The following is a 17,988-nucleotide window of genomic DNA, read 5'->3' on the forward strand; positions in this document are numbered from 1 at the left end:
TGCAACAGTCAAGAAAGCCCAACAATGTCTCTACTTCCTACGGAAGCTAAAGAAATTCGGCATGTCTGCATCGACTCTCTCAAACTTCTACAGATGTGCCATAGAGAGCATCTTATCCAGCTGCATCACAGCCTGGTATGGCAACAGCTTGGCCAAAGATCATAAGAAACTGCAGAGAATGGTGAACTCAGCCCAACGCATCACACAAACTTTCCACCCTCCCGCTGCCTCAGGAAGGAAGACAGCATTGTCAGAGACCCCTCACATCCAGGCTTTGACCTCTTCCAGACCCTTCCATCAGGCATAAGAGACAGAAGTCTAAAGACCTGCACATCCAGACGTAGGAACAGCATTTACCCACAGCTACTAGACTCCTCAACGACTCGCCCCTCGGACTGATCTGTTCCCTGTAGGAACACTATTCTCTATGCTGCTCTCCAATCACTATTTGTTGATGTACCATTTGTCAATGTACTTTGTCAATTATCTTTTTTTATTTGTCAACTATGTATGAACTGTGTACGTTCCCTCGGCCGCAGAAAAATACTTTTCACTGTACTTCGGTACATGTGACAATAAATATCAATCAATCAAAGTAAAGGAGACAAGAGTTCTGCTTCCCCACGAAACACCTTTATTTCTTTGATCCAACTTCACATACAAATCTCCACCAACAAATAGTGCCACCTGTAACCCCTTTACGTATCAGTGACTTCTAATGGATAATAGGCATCAAATTAGTATTTCATTGGAGGGTCTGTTAATCCATTCCTAACAAGCAACACAGGGAAGGTTGGAAAAATTCTCCTAGCAAAATTCTGAACCTGCAAGTATCTGAACATGTCCGACTGCGTTAACCCATACTTCTCCGCTAACTCCTCCAGACTCGCAAACCGACCCTCCAGGAATAAATCCTCCATTACTGCCACCCACTTATCCTCCCAACCTTGAAACCTGGCATCAAATCTAGCTGGTTCAAACATGTGATTGTGCCGAATCGGAGTCACCTTCGACCCTCCAGCCCTAAAATGCTGCCGTAATTGCCTCCATATTTTTAATGCGACACCACCACTGGATTCCCTGAAATCTTTCCTGGAGCAAACTGCAGCGGATCCGTCACTAGCGCCCTGTTCGCTCACACGACCTAGCCTCCATCCTCACCCGAGACCTCTGCACCAGCCCAACACCTTCTCCGAGTTCGCCACCCAGTAATAGCACATCAAGTTTGGCAGTGCTATTTCCCCTGAGACTTCCAATCCCTTTGTCGGCCCCTTTTCTGAATCCTCACCACTTTACCTGCCCGCATAAACAGCGAGAACAAACCATCCACCACCATGAAAAATGCCTTTGGGAGAAACACTGAAAGCCATTGGAATAAAAGCAAAAGGCGTGGCAAAATATTCATCTTCACGATTGCACTCGCCCAGCGAGTGACAGAGGGAGACTGCCCACCTCTGTAAATCCACCTTAACCCTACTCACTAAACTTGTAAAATGTAACTTTCGGAGCTGCGCCCAATCCCGCGTCATCTACACCCCCGAGTGTCTAAATTGAGAGCTCGTCAAACGACATGGCAGTACCCCCAAGCTAACCCCCTTCCCTGGGGGAGTTATGGAAAAACATTTGCTTTTATCCAAATTCAATTTATAAAAAGCACCAAACCGCCTTAACAGCCCCATTATGTCCCTCATCACGGGAACCGGGTCCATAATGTACAACAAAATGTCACTGGGGTAAAGCAATACCCTATATTCCTACCCCCACCACTCATTATCCCCCTCCAATTATCCAAACTTCGAAAGCGAAGGCCAACAGCTCAATCGCCAATGAGAATAGGAAGGGGATAGGGCACCGTTACCTTGAGCTAACATTGTTTTTCCGAACACTTGTCCTTGGTTTCTTGTTTGACCCATGACACAAACGTAGATTCCCATCCCGAACTGCTCCAACAACGCAAACAAGTACCCCCACTCTAGCCGGTCAAAGGCCTTCTCAGCGTCAAACCCACTATTACCTTTTGTTCCCCCCTTCCCCGCCGGAGAGAGCACCACATTCTGTAGGTGCCGCACATTGGAAGATGATCGCCTACCCATCACAAAACCCATTTGATCCTCCCCACCCCGCTGTGGGAGGTGTTCCTCCAATCTGAGCGGCTGCTTCGCCAAAATCTTTGCATCCACATTTAACAATGAGATTGGCCGGTATGACCCACGTTCCACCAGGTTCTGATCCTTTTTCAGCAAAAATGGAATGGATGCCTGACTCATCATCTCCAGGAGCAACCCCGGGGCCACCGAATCTTCAAATGCCCCCACCTGTAACGGCACCAATCAGCCTGCAAACTTTTTATAAAATTCCACCAGAAACCCATCTGGCCCCGGTGCCTACTCCCTCTCACCTTCCCAATCTCCTTCACCTCCAACAGCTCCTCCAACACTTCTCGATCTTCCTCCTCCACCCTGGGATACTCCAACTCCCCCAGAAACCCGACCCTGAAATCATCCCCCAGCAGCTCCGAACTGTACAACTTCTTATAAAACGCTTCAAACACTCTGTTCACCCTCTCCAGCACTGATACCAGCTCCCCTCCCCACCTCCAAAAAACCTGGATAATCTCTCAGGTAGCCACCTGCCCCCTCAACTGGCCCGCCGGCAGACGCCTGGCCATCTCCCCCTACTCATAAACTGCCCCATGCACCTGTCTAAATTGCTGCACCCCCTTTATCCGTGGACACCAGATCAAACTCTGGAAAAGCTTCCTAATGAACAATAATTCTGAAATGGGATCCTCCACATACATCCCACCATCTCCAATATCTCAATATCTCATTCACCAACCGTTAACGTTCCTTGCGAGTTTCCCTATCCACCTGCACCTTGTATGCAATCGCTCCCCCCTCACCACCATCTTCAGAGCCTCTCATACTAGAGAGGCCCACCGTTCTTGCTAAACCCAAAGGCACGCCAGAGGTCAAAGAGGAATCTGGTGATATAGATGGATCCCGACAGGGTATAATCTGTATTATTGTCGCAAGTAGGTCCTTATATTAACACTGCAATGAAGTTACTGTGAAAAGCCCCCAGTCACCACACTCCAGCACCTGTTCGGGTACACAGAGGGAGAATTCAGAATAACAAGCACGACCTTCGGGACTTGTGGGAGGAAACCGGAGCACCCGGAGGAAACCCATGCAGACACGGGGAGAACGTGCAGACTCTGCACAGACAGTGACCCAAGCCAGGAATCGAACCTGGGACCCTGGTACTGTGAAGTAACCATGCTAACTACTGTTCTACCCTGCCGGTCTTGCTACAGGGTATATCGAGTGAAAGCATCCTGGCGTGGGGCGAGGAGGCGAATCTTCCAATTTGGATAACTGGAGTTCAACTTCAGGGAGGCGAAGATTTGATTTACTTGTTTAATGTTTAATGAGCGTCCTCAGAGATTGATATTCCGTGGTGAGATGGAATGCATGTCCCACCCACCAAAGGTGAAGGGGTCAAAAGGCGGAGCACGATAGCCTACTGTAGTGACAAGTGCTTCATCACATCTGTCCAGGTTCTAGCTGGCTGCAGTTTGTAGGGATATCCAGTCTGCTTAAAGGACACTGGGGGGAGGTAACCAGTGATTCACAAATGAAGGAAATAGTCAACAATAAATATCCTAAAATGTACAATCCCGTAAATAAAGTAAAATCTGAGAGGCCTACTTACACAATGTTCCTGCCGTGCTTGGAATGGGCTGATCAGGGCTGTTCAATGGGGACGAGTAATTAGCAAACACTGAAGGAGCTGAAGGATAGTAACCAGCTAAAAACGATGAGAAAAACATTTAAATCCAGCAAGTAATGATGCTTCAAGTACAAATAAAGAAGACTGTGATAAATGGAATCCAAACCAGATGGTGAAGTATGAAACTAGATGCAAATCCTTTTCTCATTGGTTGTTTTATTTTTTTAATATAATTTTTGAAATGTTTTCATTGAAGTTTTTACATTTTACACACTGTGCGTTCAGCAAGGGTATATGTGTCGGTTACAATATGCAAGTCATTTCCCTCTGTATCAATCCCTCTGCTCCCTCCCTTTGTTACTTCAGGTTCCTTTCCCGGGTCGCTTATTATGCAATGAAATGAAAAATGAAATGAAAATTGCTTATTGTCACGAGTAGGCTTCAATGAAGTTACTGTGAAAGGCCCCTAGTCGCCACATTCCGGCGCCTGTCCGAGGAGGCTGGTACGGGAATCGAACCGTGTTGCTGGCCTGCTTGATCTGCTTTAAAAGCCAGCGATTTAGCCCAGTGTGCTAAACAAGCCCCTACAATGGGCAGTTATCTTCTAGTTACATGTGTGCAATAATATCCCCCTTTCCTTCCCCCCCTTTTTGCCGATTGGCTTCACCCCATTTCTCCTCCCCAGCCCACCCTATTTCTTTGGGATTCTGTTTCTTGTGGTCTTGTTCTCGGCCTCCTGGTCTCTGTATCGGCCATTTTCAAACCTCCCCCTCCTCTCTCTGGCCTCCCCTCCCTCTCCCCTCCCTTCCCTGTCTGTTACCTGCAGCCTTGTTCACTCCTGTGTAGCCCCCCATCCCCTACCTCGCTCTATTGCCTATTGGCTTCGAACAGGTCCTGGAACAAGTTGGTGAATGGCCCTCTACTGACCCGTGGGTGGCGAATTTAATCTTCTCCAGGTGGAGAAAGTCCGACAGGTCTGCCAGCCAGTGCACAGCGGTGGGCAGTGCTGCTGATCGCCAGCCGAGCAGGGTTCTTGCGATTAGGGAAGCAAAGGGAAGCACGTCGGTTCACTTCCTCATGAATAGTTTTGGCTGGTCCGACACCCCGAACATTGCCACTCTTGGGCACAGCTCCACCCTCACCTTCACAACCTTGGACATCGCCTCGAAGAAGGCTGCCCAAAACCCGACATGTCTGGGACAGGCCCAGAACATGTGGCCGTGGTTGGCCGGGTCTCACTGGCACCGTTCACATTTGTCCTCCACCTCCGGGAAGAACCTGCTCATTCGGGTTCTGGTCAGGTGGGGTCTGTGCACCACTTTCAGCTGCATGAGGCTGAGCCTTGCGCAGGAGGAGGTGGAGTTGGCCCTGCTCAGTGCTTCGCTCCACAGTCCCCACCCTATTTCCGTCCCTAGCTCTTCCTCCCGTTTTTCCCGTGCTTCGTCCAGTGGGGAGCATGTTCTTTCTAAGTTATCTGTACAGGTCCCTGCAGTTTCCCCTCCCAGACTGTCCGCATCCAGTAGTTCTTCAAACATTGTATTTCTCGTGGGTAAGCTGTCAACTCCTTGCAGAGAAAGTTTTTGGTCTGAAGATGTCGGAGTTCATTTTTGGAAGTTCCAGTCTCTCTGTCAGTTCCTCCAGGGTCGTTAGTCTATCCTCAGTGTAAAAGTCGCCAACCGTCAGTGCCCCCCACTGTCCTGTCTCCATCTCTTCGCTGGTACAAACCAATGGTTGCTGCAGATCAGCACCATGGTGGATATTTCGGTCTAACCGAAGTGCTGCCTCATCTGGTTCCAGGTTCTGAGGGTAGTTACCACCACTGGGCTTGTTGAGTGTTTTGCTGGCGGGGATGGGAGCGCTGCCATGGCGAGGGTCCAGAGGGTCGTTCCTATACATGTCGCCTCCATTCCCACCCATCCCGTGTCTGGTTCCTTCGCCCATTCTCTCACTCTTTCCACCGTGACAGCCTGGCGGTAATATTGTAGGTTCAGGATGGCCAGCCCCCCCCATGTTTCTTATTTTTTTGCAGGACTTTTTTTGGGGATCCTTAGACTCTTCACCCCCCGGACACAAACGTCATGATCATCTTGTCTATCGAGCTGAAAAAGGCCTGGGGGATGTAGATCGGTATGGACTTGAACAGGAAGAGTTACCTGGGCAGTACGTTCATCTTGATCGTCTGTAACCTCCTGCCAGGGAGAGTTGGAGTGTATCCCATCTCTGTGGGTCCTTTTTTACTTCCTCCGCCAGACTGGTCAGGTTCCATTTGTGGATCTGTGTCCAGTCATGGGCTATCTGGATCCCCAGGTAGCGGAATTTGTTTTGGGCTGGTTTGAATGGTAGTCCCACCAGCTCTGTCCTACCCCTCTCATGATCACAGGGAAGACTTCACTATTGCTCTGGTTGAGTTTGTAGCTGTAAAGGCTCCAAACTCTGTCAGGAGCTTCGTGATTCCTTCCATGCTGCTTTGCACATCCGAGATGTAGACACGCAGGCCATTCGCTTGGAGCAAGACTCTGTGCTCTCTGTCTGCTCTTCAGATTCCCTTCCAGCTTCTCGCCGCTCTGAGGATGATCGCCAGCGGCTCGATTGCCAGAGCCAATAAGGGCGGGGACCGTGGCCATCCCTGACTTCTGCCTCTGTGCAGTTGTAAATATTCAGAGCTGGTGGTGTTGGTCCGAATGCTCGCCTTGGGAGTGTTGCACAGGAGTTTCACCCATGAGGTGAACCCTGTCCAGAGCCCAAACTGCTCTAGTATCTCACTGAGGTCCTTCCTCTCGACTCTGTCCAAGGTCTTTTCTCCGTCCAGGGAGACGATCACCTCAGCTGTTCTCTCCCCAGATGTGGCCAATATCACATTCAGCAGTCGTCTGATGTTCACAGTTAGCTGTCTACCCATAACAAAGCCTGTCTGGTCCTCTGCAATCACCTCTGGTACGTGGTTCCCCAGCCACTTAGCCAGGACTTTTGCGAATATTTTTGCATCGACAAGCAACGAAATGGGGCTGTATGATCAGTATTCTGTTGGGTCTTTGTCCGTTTTGGGTTTCAGCAATATGGTGGCCTGTGTTTGCGTTGGAGGCAAAGTGCCCCTCGCTAACGAGTCTATGAACAACTCCCACGGTGTCGTTGCAAATTTTTTCTGGAAGTTCGCCGGGAACCCGTCGGGTCCTGGTTCCTTTCCCGCCTGCATGGAGCTGATGCTCTCCATGACCTCTCCTAGTCCTAGTGGTGCTTCCAGCCCCCTCTGTCTGTTGTCCCCCCATGACTGGCATATCCAGTCCGTCGAGGAATTGTTTCGTCCCCGTCGGCCATGCTTTGTTGACCATTTTTTGGTTCGGCTCCCAGTCTGCCTGTGCTCTCCTTCACTGAGCTATCTCCCTCGTGGCTGTTGGTGAGCCAGCAGGCAGCTAGCCATGTCTCTGTGTTCGTCAAAGGTCCCCCATGTCTGACGGAGGTGGTACACTGCTTTCCTGGTGGACAGCAGGTTAAAGTCCATTTTTAACTTTTTCCTCTTTGCCAGAAACTCTACGCTTGGGGCCTCGGAGTATCTCCTGTCAACCTGCAGAACGGAATTGATCAGTTGCTGCCTCCCTTCCCATCTCTGCATGCCTTATAGGCGATAATTTCTCCTCTAATCACAGTCCCCAGTGCCTCCCAGAAGGTGGAAGCTGAGACTTCCCCGTTCCAGGTGTTGTTAATGTACTCGCCTATGGCCTGTGATGTTTTCTGGCGGAAGACTTGGTCAGCCAAAAGGATCATGTCAACTTCCATGTGGGGTTTTGTGCATGGCCCGTCTCCAACCTCACATCCATGTAATGTGGAGCGTGGTCAGAGATTCCAATCGCGGAGTATTCCGGACTATCTCTGGAAGCACCGATTTCCCCACTTCAAAGAAGCCGATGTGGCAATAGACCCTGTGTACTGTGAGAAAAACGAGAAATCCTTCTCACTTGGGTGCATGAACCGCCATGGGTCCACTGCTCCCATCTACCCCATAAACGTTCCCAGTTCTCTGGCCATGCCTGATGTTTTCCCCATTCTGGTGTGTCGACCTGTCCGTCAGTGGATCCTGTACACAGTTAAAGCCTCCCTTCGATGATCTGTCTATGTCGGGGAATTCCACCATGATTTTCTTTACAAATTCCGTGACGGGAGTGTCCAGGACACCACTGACCATGACGTACCATCCCCCTGGGTCCGTAACCATCCTTGTCGCAGTAGACACCATCCTCTTGCTTTTCGATATGGCTAATCCACTGGCTCTCGTCCAGTAGCAGGAATGGTAGATCTGTCCCTTCCTTTTCGGGACATCCCCAATATGAATCACTTCCTCATCGGTGGCACCGCATTCAACTGCTAAGGCCCTGAGCTCTTCAATTGCCCCCCTCTCTATTCTTCTCTTTCATTCTTTAAGATTCACCTATCTGACCAAGCATTTAACCATCTGCCTTAATGGCCCCATATGCACCTGCAAAGCACCTTGGGACATTTGACTCTGTTAAATGCGTTATATAAATGCAAACTGTTCTCTGAGATAGAAGGTTGTGGGTTCAGTTCCTATTCCAGGAATTTGGGCATTTAATCCCTGCTGTTAATCCAGTGCAGACTGAGGGAGTCCTGTACTGTCTTTGGCGGGATTGGGGTTGATGACGTAAGTTACGGGGAGTCATTTTTAAAATGCAAGTTGCAGTCTGGAGCTGTGGAAGCGGATCGTAGAGGCTGACCAGGTATCTCTCTCACCCTGCCATTGGCGCCTTGGAAGGATTTTGCAGGTTAAGAATCAATCTGTTCGGTGACATTGCACCTTCCTTGGCCATCAGGTCCCCGGGGCGGGACTCTGACCCAGAGCCTCTGGGTCAGAGGTGCGGTGAAGCTACCCATCGCGCTACAAGACCGCCCTGTCTTTTGAGCAAGACATGAAGCCAAGTCCCAAACTGCCCCTCCTGTGGCTGTAAAATATCCCATGGACCCATTCAAAAACAGAGCAGAGTACCTTTCCTCTTGGCCAACGTTTATCGCTCAGTTATCACCTAAAAACCGATTCACCGGCCATTATTTTATTGTTATCTGTGGGAGCTTGCTGTGCCCAAATTTAGGTGATCTCAGCCAAGACAAAGGTGGGGATGCTACAGTTCCCCATTGGAAGCTGTGGCCTGGCTGGGTGGGAGGGTAATTAGTCAGAATTCCTACTTCTGATCACAATTCAAAGATTGCTGCCAGCATTCAATTTTGCTGGGGCCACAAAAGGGCAATAGCAGGTCAGCCCCCTTAATACACCTAACCGGATAATCAGGTAGGATGCAAGATGGGCGGTTGAGATGCTAACACCTGTTTTGCCCCAGTTTGATTAAATTCCCTTACATCGGTGGATATTAAGCAAGTTCAGAAACAAACCAAGTGCTCATCATCCACACAATTACATGTCACAAAGGAAGAAGGTTGTGGTTGGTTGAAGACCAATCATCTCAATCTCAACATATTGTTGCAGGAGTTCCTCAGAGTAATTTTCGAGGGACAACCAGCCTCAGGTGTTTCATCAATAATCTGCCCTCTGTCATAGGGTCAGAAGTGGGGATGTTCGCTGATGACTGCACAGCGTTCAGCACCATTCATGATGACTCGTACTGAATTAGTTAAGTTATGGGGTCAGCTGGCTATCGTGAATTGACTGTTAGTGTAGCTATTCATGCACTCAGGATTGTTCAGAAAGTGCTGTCACATTGCAGAATCACATCTAACAGTCGCCGTTTGGTTCTGGATTTTGCAAGAGTGGGCCGAGCAAGTACAGTCTGAACTCTGCCTGTTATGAATAAATGAAGGAACATGTGGTCAGTATTACCACACCTTGGGGGGGTTCATTTGGCTGGTTTTATGTTTTGAGAGGAATGAGCATATCCTGAAGCCTATCATAAACTAACACTCGAGGGGTTTTCTTACCTGACGTTCCAGCTTGGGGGACATTTGATGGGGGTTGCATGGAACTAAATTGTGATGCAGGTGGAGGTCCATGAGGAGCATACGTAGGAGGAACTGGTGCATAGTAACCACCTGGGGGAAAAGTTATTTCAATTACTATAAATCTTTGAATGTGGCAGGGCAGGCAATAAAAACAGATAATAATTGATATGATATCCTGGGCTTTATAAATAGAGGCATAGAGTACAATAACAGGAAGTTATACTAAACTTATATTTTAAAAAACTAGCTCAGTCCCAGCTGGCATATTGTGTCTAATTCTGACCAAGCTTCTACTTCAGTGCCACCTTCCTGCACTATCCCCACATCCCTTGATGTCATTGGTATCTTGAAATTATCCACCTCTGCTTTGAACACTGTTACGATCCAGCTGCAAGAATCAAATCTCAAAGGGCAACTTGACCCACATACCATAACTTTTTTATTTTATATTCTGACATTGGGAAGAAAAGTCTACTGAATTCAAAAGCTACAAGTTCCAGTAACGCTTCCGGGATTTTCAAATTAAATTAAAACATTTATTAACAAAAGAAAAGTAAACCACAACACATGATCGTACAGTATAGCATAGTCACGACATACTCAATGATTAAGGCTCCACATCCCTCTAGTGTAGAGAATTCCAAAGAGTCACCATTCTCTCTGAAATTCTGAATTACCTACATCTTATTCTGAGACTGTGCCTCCTGGTTCTAGATCGTCTCAACCAGTGGAGTCATTCCTCCTACATTTGGAGAATTGCGTGCAGTTCTGGTGGCCGCATTATAGGAAGGATGTGGAAGCATTGGAAAGGGTGCAGAGGAGATTTACCAGAATGTTGCCTGGTATGGAGGGAAGATCTTATGAGGGAAGGCTGAGGGACTTGAGGCTGTTTTCGTTAGAGAGAAGAAGGTTAAGAGGTGACTTAATTGAGGCATACAAGATGATCAGAGGATTAGATAGGGTGGACAGTGAGAGCCTTTTTCCTCGGATGGTGATGTCCAGCACAAAGGGACATAGCTTTAAATTGAGGGGAGATAGATATAGGACAGATGTCAGAGGTAGGTTCTTTACTCAGAGAGTAGTAAGGGTGTGGAATGCCCTGCCTGCAACAGTAGTGGACTCGCCAACACTAAGGGCATTCAAATGGTCATTGGATAGGCATATGGACGATAAGAGAATAGTGTAGATGGGCTTTAGAGTGGTTTCACAGGTCGGTGCAACATCGAGGGCCGAAGGGCCTGTACTGCGCTGTAATGTTCTATGTTCTATGTTCTATCTACCCCATTGAGCCCTGTAAGGCATTGTACACTTCAATGGGATCATTGGGTGGCACAGTGGTTAGTACTGCTGCCTCACACCGCCAGCGACCCGGGTCAATTCCTTCTTGGGTGACTGTGTGTGGTGTTTGCACCTTCTCTTCGTGTCTGCTTTTTCCTTAATGGAGGGATACGGACCGAGTAACGTTTTTCTTTTAGCTAGGGCAGCATGGTCAGCACAGGCTTGGCGGGCCGAAGGGCCTGTTCCTGTGCTGTATTTTACTTTGTTCTTTGTTCACTCTCCCAGTATCCACTATGGCAGCACAGTAGCACAAGTGGAGAGCACTGTGGCTTTACAGCGCCAGGGTCCCAGGTTCAATTCCCCGCTGGGTCACTGTGCGGAGTCTGCACGTTCTCCCCGTGTCTGCGTGGGTTTCCTCTGGGTGCTCCGGTTTCTTCCCACAGTCCGAAGATGTGCAGGTTAGGTGGATTGGCCATGATAAATTGCCCTTAGTGACCAAAACGGTTGGGAGCGGTTATTGGGTTACGGGGATAGGGTAGAAGTGAGGGCTTAAGTGGGTCGGTGCAGACTTGATGGGCCGAATGGCCTCCTTCTGCACTGTATGTTCTAGGCCAGTGTTCAGGTAGGTGGTTTGAAGTGTGTCTACTTCAATGCCAGGAGTATACGAAATAAGGTAGGGGAACTGGCAGCATGGGTTGGTACCTGGGACTTCGATGTTGTGGCCATTTCAGAGACATGGATAGAGCAGGGACAGGAATGGTTGTTGCAGGTTCCGGGGTTTAGGTATTTTAGTAAGCTCAGAGAAGGTGGCAAAAGAGGGGGAGGTGTGGCGCTGCTAGTCAAGGACAGTATTACGGCGACGGAAAGGATGCTAGATGGGGACTCTTCTTCCGAGGTAGTATGGGCTGAGGTTAGAAACAGGAAAGGAGAGGTCACCCTGTTGGGAGTTTTCTATAGGCCACCTAATAGTTCTAGGGATGTAGAGGAAAGGATGGCGAAGATGATTCTGGAAAAGAGCGAAAGTAACAGGGTAGTTGTTATGGGAGACTTTAACTTTCCAAATCTGGACTGGAAAAGATATAGTTCGAGTACATTAGATGGGTCGTTCTTTGTACAATGTGTGCAGGAGGGTTTCCTGACACAATATGTTGACAGGCCAACAAGAGGTGAGGCCACATTGGATTTGGTTTTGGGTAATGAACCAGGCCAGGTGTTAGGTCTGGAGGTAGGTGAGCACTTTGGAAACAGTGACCACAATTCGGTGACCTTTACGTTAGTGATGGAAAGGGATAAGTATACCCCGCAGGGCAAGAGTTATAGCTGGGGGAAGGGCAATTATGATGCCATTAGACATGACTTAGGATGTGTAGGTTGGAGAAGTAGGCTGCAAGGGTTGGGCACACTGGATATGTGGAGCTTGTTCAAGGAACAGCTATTGCATGTTCTTGATAAGTACGTACCAGTCAGGCAGGGAGGAAGGGGTCGAGCGAGGGAACCGTGGTTTACCAAAGAAGTGGAATCTCTTGTTAAGAGGAAGAAGGAGGCCTATGTGAAGATGAGGCGTGAAGTTTCAGTTGGGGCGCTTGATAGTTACAAGGAAGCGAGGAAGGATCTAAAGAGAGAGCTAAGACGAGCAAGGAGGGGACATGAGAAGTCTTTGGCAGGTAGGATCAAGGAAAACCCAAAAGCTTTCTATAGGTATGTCAGGAATAAAATAATGACTAGGGTAAGAGTAGGGCCAGTCAAGGACAGTGGTGGGAAGTTGTGTGTGGAGGCTGAGGAGATAAGCGAGATACTAAATGAATACTTTTCATCAGTATTCACTCAGGAAAAAGATAATATTGTGGAGGAGAATGCTGAGACCCAGGCTATTAGAATAGATGGCATTGAGGTGCGTAGGGAAGAAGTGTTGGCAATTCTGGACAAGGTGAAAATAGATAAGTCCCCGGGGCCTGATGGGATTTATCCTAGGATTCTCTGGGAAGCCAGGGAAGAGATTGCTGAGCCTTTGGCTTTGATTTTTAGGTCATCATTGGCTACAGGAATAGTGCCAGAGGACTGGAGGATAGCAAATGTGGTCCCTTTGTTCAAGAAGGGGAGTAGAGATAACCCCGGTAACTATAGGCCGGTGAGCCTAACGTCTGTGGTGGGTAAAGTCTTGGAGAGGATTATAAAAGATACGATTTATAATCATCTAGATAGGAATAATATGATTAGGGATAGTCAGCATGGTTTTGTGAAGGGTAGGTCATGCCTCACAAACCTTATCGAGTTCTTTGAGAAGGTGACTGAACAGGTAGACGAGGGTAGAGCAGTTGATGTGGTGTATATGGATTTCAGTAAAGCGTTTGATAAGGTTCCCCACGGTCGGCTATTGCAGAAAATACGGAGGCTGGGGATTGAGGGTGATTTAGAGATGTGGATCAGAAATTGGCTAGTTGAAAGAAGACAGAGAGTGGTAGTTGATGGGAAATGTTCAGAATGGAGTTCAGTTACGAGTGGCGTACCACAAGGATCTGTTCTGGGGCCGTTGCTGTTTGTCATTTTTATAAATGACCTAGAGGAGGGCGCAGAAGGATGGGGGAGTAAATTTGCAGACGACACTAAAGTCGGTGGAGTTGTAGACAGTGCGGAAGGATGTTGCAGGTTACAGAGGGACATAGATAAGCTGCAGAGCTGGGCTGAGAGGTGGCAAATGGAGTTTAATGTGGAGAAGTGTGAGGTGATTCACTTTGGAAAGAATAACAGGAATGCGGAATATTTGGCTAATGGTAAAATTCTTGGTAGTGTGGATGAGCAGAGGGATCTCGGTGTCCATGTACATAGATCCCTGAAAGTTGCCACCCAGGTTGATAGGGTTGTGAAGAAGGCCTATGGTGTGTTGGCCTTTATTGGTAGAGGGATTGAGTTCCGGAGCCATGAGGTCATGTTGCAGTTGTACAAAACTCTAGTACGGCCGCATTTGGAGTATTGTGCACAGTTCTGGTCGCCTCATTATAGGAAGGACGTGGAAGCTTTGGAACGGGTGCAGAGGAGATTTACCAGGATGTTGCCTGGTATGGAGGGAAAATCTTATGAGGAAAGGCTGATGGACTTGAGGTTGTTTTTGTTAGAGAGAAGAAGGTTAAGAGGTGACTTAATAGAGGCATACAAAATGATCAGAGGGTTAGATAGGGTGGACAGCGAGAGCCTTCTCCCGCGGATGGAGGTGGCTAGCACGAGGGGACATAGCCTTAAATTGAGGGGTAATATCTATAGGACAGAGGTCAGAGGTGGGTTTTTTACGCAAAGAGTGGTGAGGCCGTGGAATGCCCTATCTGCAACAGTAGTGAACTCGCCAACATTGAGGGCATTTAAAAGTTTATTGGATAAGTATATGGATGATAAGGGCATAGTGTAGGTTAGATGGCCTTTAGTTTTTTTCCATGTCGGTGCAACATCGAGGGCCGAAGGGCCTGTACTGCGCTGTATCGTTCTATGTTCTATGTTCTATGTTCTATGTTCTATGTTCTATGTTCTATGTTCAATATTCATATGTACAAGACCAGTGAGCCATTGGCAACTTTGACATGCCTTCGAGATGCTACTGAAACTGTCACAATAAAAAAGAAGCTTTTAATATCTCTTTTTTTAGAAACCACTGTTCATTTTGCAACCCCATAGAATTGCCAATCAACCACAGCCATTCATAGTGACAATGACAAAGGCTTTAGTCCATTTCGCAACTCTTAATCTTGTCCAAATAAAAAGCCATTTAAAAAAACCACATCAAAGAACGTGTCACAAGGTACTGAAGATGTCAATCAAACAAAATCTCATTCAATCTGTGGAAACACACTTTCTCTGAGCTGAGCCCATTAATCATTCTTGGAGGTCAGATAAGAATTAATATTGAGGCCATCTGGCAACTGTATCCAGAGAAGCAGTTTGAACCGATGGTCAGATGGAGGGCAGTAGGCAGTTGGGGGTGAGATGTGAGGGCTAGATGGCCTAACAACTCTGAATTGAACTGGGTCGGTGCCAGTAATCAGAGATGGGCCTTCCACCTCGCTTGCCTTGACACCCACAGACCTTCGTCGATGCCTTGAGCCTGCCTAGGGATGCGGCAGACCCCAACCATTACCGCTGATGTCTCAGAGAGCCTAAAATACTGTGGGAGCGAGAGGACATGTATCCTGGTCCACTCACGTCGACGCTATCACCAAGAAAGCACAACAGCGCCTATACTTCCTCAGGAAACTAAGGAAATTCGGTATGTCCACATTAACCCTCACCAACTTTTACAGATGCACTATAGAGAGCATCCTATCGGGCTGCATCACAGCCTGGTATGGCAACTGCTCGGCCCAGGACCGCAAGGAACTTCAGAGAGTCGTGAATACCGCCCAGTCCATCACACGAACTTGCCTCCCATCCATTGATTCCATCTACACCTCCCGCTGCCGGGGGAAAGCGGGCAGCATAATCAAGGATCCCTCCCACCCGGCATGCTCATTTTTCCAACTTCTTCCATCGGGCAGGAGATTCAGAAGTCTGAGAACACGCACGAACAGACTCAAACACAGCTTCTTCCCCGCTGTTACCAGGCTCCTAAATGACCCTCTTATGGACTGACCTCATTAACACTACACCCATGTCTGCTTCATTCGATGCCAATGCTTATGTAGTTACATTGTATATATTGTGTTTCCCTATTATATATTCTCATGTATTTTCTTGAATTCTGTTTAATTCCCTTTTCTTCCCATGTACTGAATGATCTGTTGAGCTGCTTGCAGAAAAATACTTTTCACTGTACCTCGGTACACGTGACAATAAACAAATCCAATCCAATCCATCCAACATGACGGGGCTGGGATTGCCAAGTCAGGAAATAGCTCAATTTTCTGTAAGTTGGCATTCTGCGGCTTACATGTGGCACTGGTGGATTGACTCTGTCATTGCATCTGTTTCTTGAGGTCTGTGCAGGAATCTCTTCTTTGCACAGAGCAAGACTGGCGGTGGTCATTTTAATGGCAAGCTCCTGCCCGACATGAGCGAGGAGGCCAGAAAAATGGGAATTTTGTTTTGAGAAACCGACCCCTCAAAATGTACAGTAGTTAGTAAAAGAAAAGTGCAGTGTTTTGTGGTAAATGTTTGCGCTGTTACAGGCTTGCCATACATCACTCTGTGAAGAAGACTGAGAAGCGGCAATCTAAGTGTTATTATTCTATAGTATGATGACGGAAGGGTGTGCTAAAAGGATTAATATTACCTGCGGGTGGTGGTTGTCCAGGAACATAAGCAAATTGTTGTTGTTGACCCTGATATACAACGGGATCAGCCGATCTATAATAATTATTGCGTCTTGCTGGCATGAAGCTACCTGATTGATAGACATATACCACAGGATTGTAAGCTGATCCACTTCTTAATGCTGGAAGGAAATGTTAAAAGTGTAATTAGTAGGATGGCTAAGTACCACATGTTATAAAATCCCCTGTAATACAACTTGTGATCAATCCTATTGCCCTATGGGAGGCATTTACTTTTCCTTCATCAGGCAGCAATTTCCAGTTACATTTGAGGTAAAATTACATGCACTGTTGGACATTCTAATTATATATGTAGCAGAACCTTTTAACAAGAAGCTGCGTTTTCCAAAGCAGAATGCCAGTAAATATTGGGTTTTGGAAGGTGTTCCTCTTCACCTTGTTCTCCTCCTTGTTGAAGGTAGTACACGGGGAACCCATTTCTTCCCTTCCCGATGATTGTGCTCCGCCTGGGTTGCTTCTGGACTACTTGCCTGACGTGCAACTCCCTGGGAATGGGAGCTGCTGGATGTGATTGGGGGGGGGGGGGGGGGGGTGATTAGTCGCTGCTCTACTCCAATCGGGCACACAAAACACCACTGGATATCACCCACTATTCAGAGACTCAGGCCTTCTGTTCACCGGACAATGCCAGGGGTTGGCGGAGCATTATTGAATGCCTGCTTGAAACGGAGGAAATGGCAGCTTTCCATTCGGACGCATTTGTCACAGATGTGGGACTTTTCCCAGGCTGTGATGTTTAAAGTGTCTCTTTTAACTTAAGGTAAAACAGAATGTTCTGAATGGGGGATGGTGTGATCACCAAGTTTCTCTTCGGAGATAGACCTATGTGATCTGTAGCTGAATCCTCTAGAACATCCGAGGCCGGATTCCCGTTACGCCGGCCGGTCAATGGGGGTTTCCCATTGTGGGGCAGCCCCACGTCAGGAAACCCCTGAGCTGCCGGCAAAACAGAGCATCCCAGCGGCGGAGAATCCAGCTCCAGATGTCTGCTTTCACACCTTGACACAAAAGGGGGAAGCTTGTTTTCTGGATACAGAGATGCACTGGCTTAGTGAGGGAGGCAGAAACAGTTGCTGTTGTGAAAAACAGAATAAGATTTCCTCTTTGTGTTAGCCGCCAAGCAGGATGCTGGTGGGAGTTGGTTCTCTGTTTGAAGAGTTGGATCTTGTGGTGACTTAAGGATCAAAGAGTTTCTGGAGTGGGCCTTGTTGCTGGTAGCTGGTTAGAGGGTACTCAAGAAACGGAGTGGAACAACGTTCGAAGGACACTGGAAGACCTGCCGTCATGTGACAGGGAGAAAGGACTTGCTAGGAGGAGTTTGGAAATTAATCTTCATGGCTATGTGTCTGCGGGAAGTGTGGTGTAAAGTTTAAAACATGCCATAAAGAACATTTCAGTTGTAGATGATGTGGATGTACCTTTTCTATCATTTGGTTTATTAGCTGTCTAGTTAAATAATGTTTAATTTATATTGATTTTGGTTTGTTGGTTCAATAAAAATCTTAAAATGTGGAATCTTGTCCTTTGGTTCTTTCCGTTTGTTACTGGGAAATTTCTTTATTAGTTTCTGCTTCACACTATTTATCCGTAGAATTCCTACAGTGCAGAAGAAGGCCATTTGGCCCAGCAAGTCTGCACCAACCCTCTGAAAGAGCTCCCTAAGTAGGCCCTCATCCCCCCCACCCCCCACCCCCCACCCCCG

At 47.7% G+C, this 17,988-nt stretch overlaps 2 protein-coding genes across 3 annotated transcripts in view; one reads left to right on the top strand and one right to left on the bottom strand.

Annotated features, from left to right (window-relative positions):
* Positions 1 to 17,988, top strand: part of ccdc78 (coiled-coil domain containing 78) — a 151,674-nt gene that overhangs the window by 23,286 nt on the left and 110,400 nt on the right. The window lies entirely within an intron of this gene.
* Positions 1 to 17,988, bottom strand: part of LOC119978899 (WW domain-binding protein 2-like) — a 42,624-nt gene that overhangs the window by 3,916 nt on the left and 20,720 nt on the right. For both annotated transcript variants that reach the window (XM_038820826.1, XM_038820825.1), the window contains 3 exons: positions 16,226 to 16,387; positions 9,673 to 9,783; positions 3,715 to 3,810 (listed from right to left, as the gene is read on the bottom strand). In XM_038820826.1, the coding sequence (XP_038676754.1) occupies positions 3,715 to 3,810; positions 9,673 to 9,783; positions 16,226 to 16,387 (369 nt within the window). The remainder of the gene's footprint in view (positions 1 to 3,714; positions 3,811 to 9,672; positions 9,784 to 16,225; positions 16,388 to 17,988) is intronic.

Source organism: Scyliorhinus canicula, chromosome 15 (genome assembly GCF_902713615.1).
Source record: "Scyliorhinus canicula chromosome 15, sScyCan1.1, whole genome shotgun sequence".
In the NCBI taxonomy this organism is placed as follows: domain Eukaryota; kingdom Metazoa; phylum Chordata; class Chondrichthyes; order Carcharhiniformes; family Scyliorhinidae; genus Scyliorhinus; species Scyliorhinus canicula.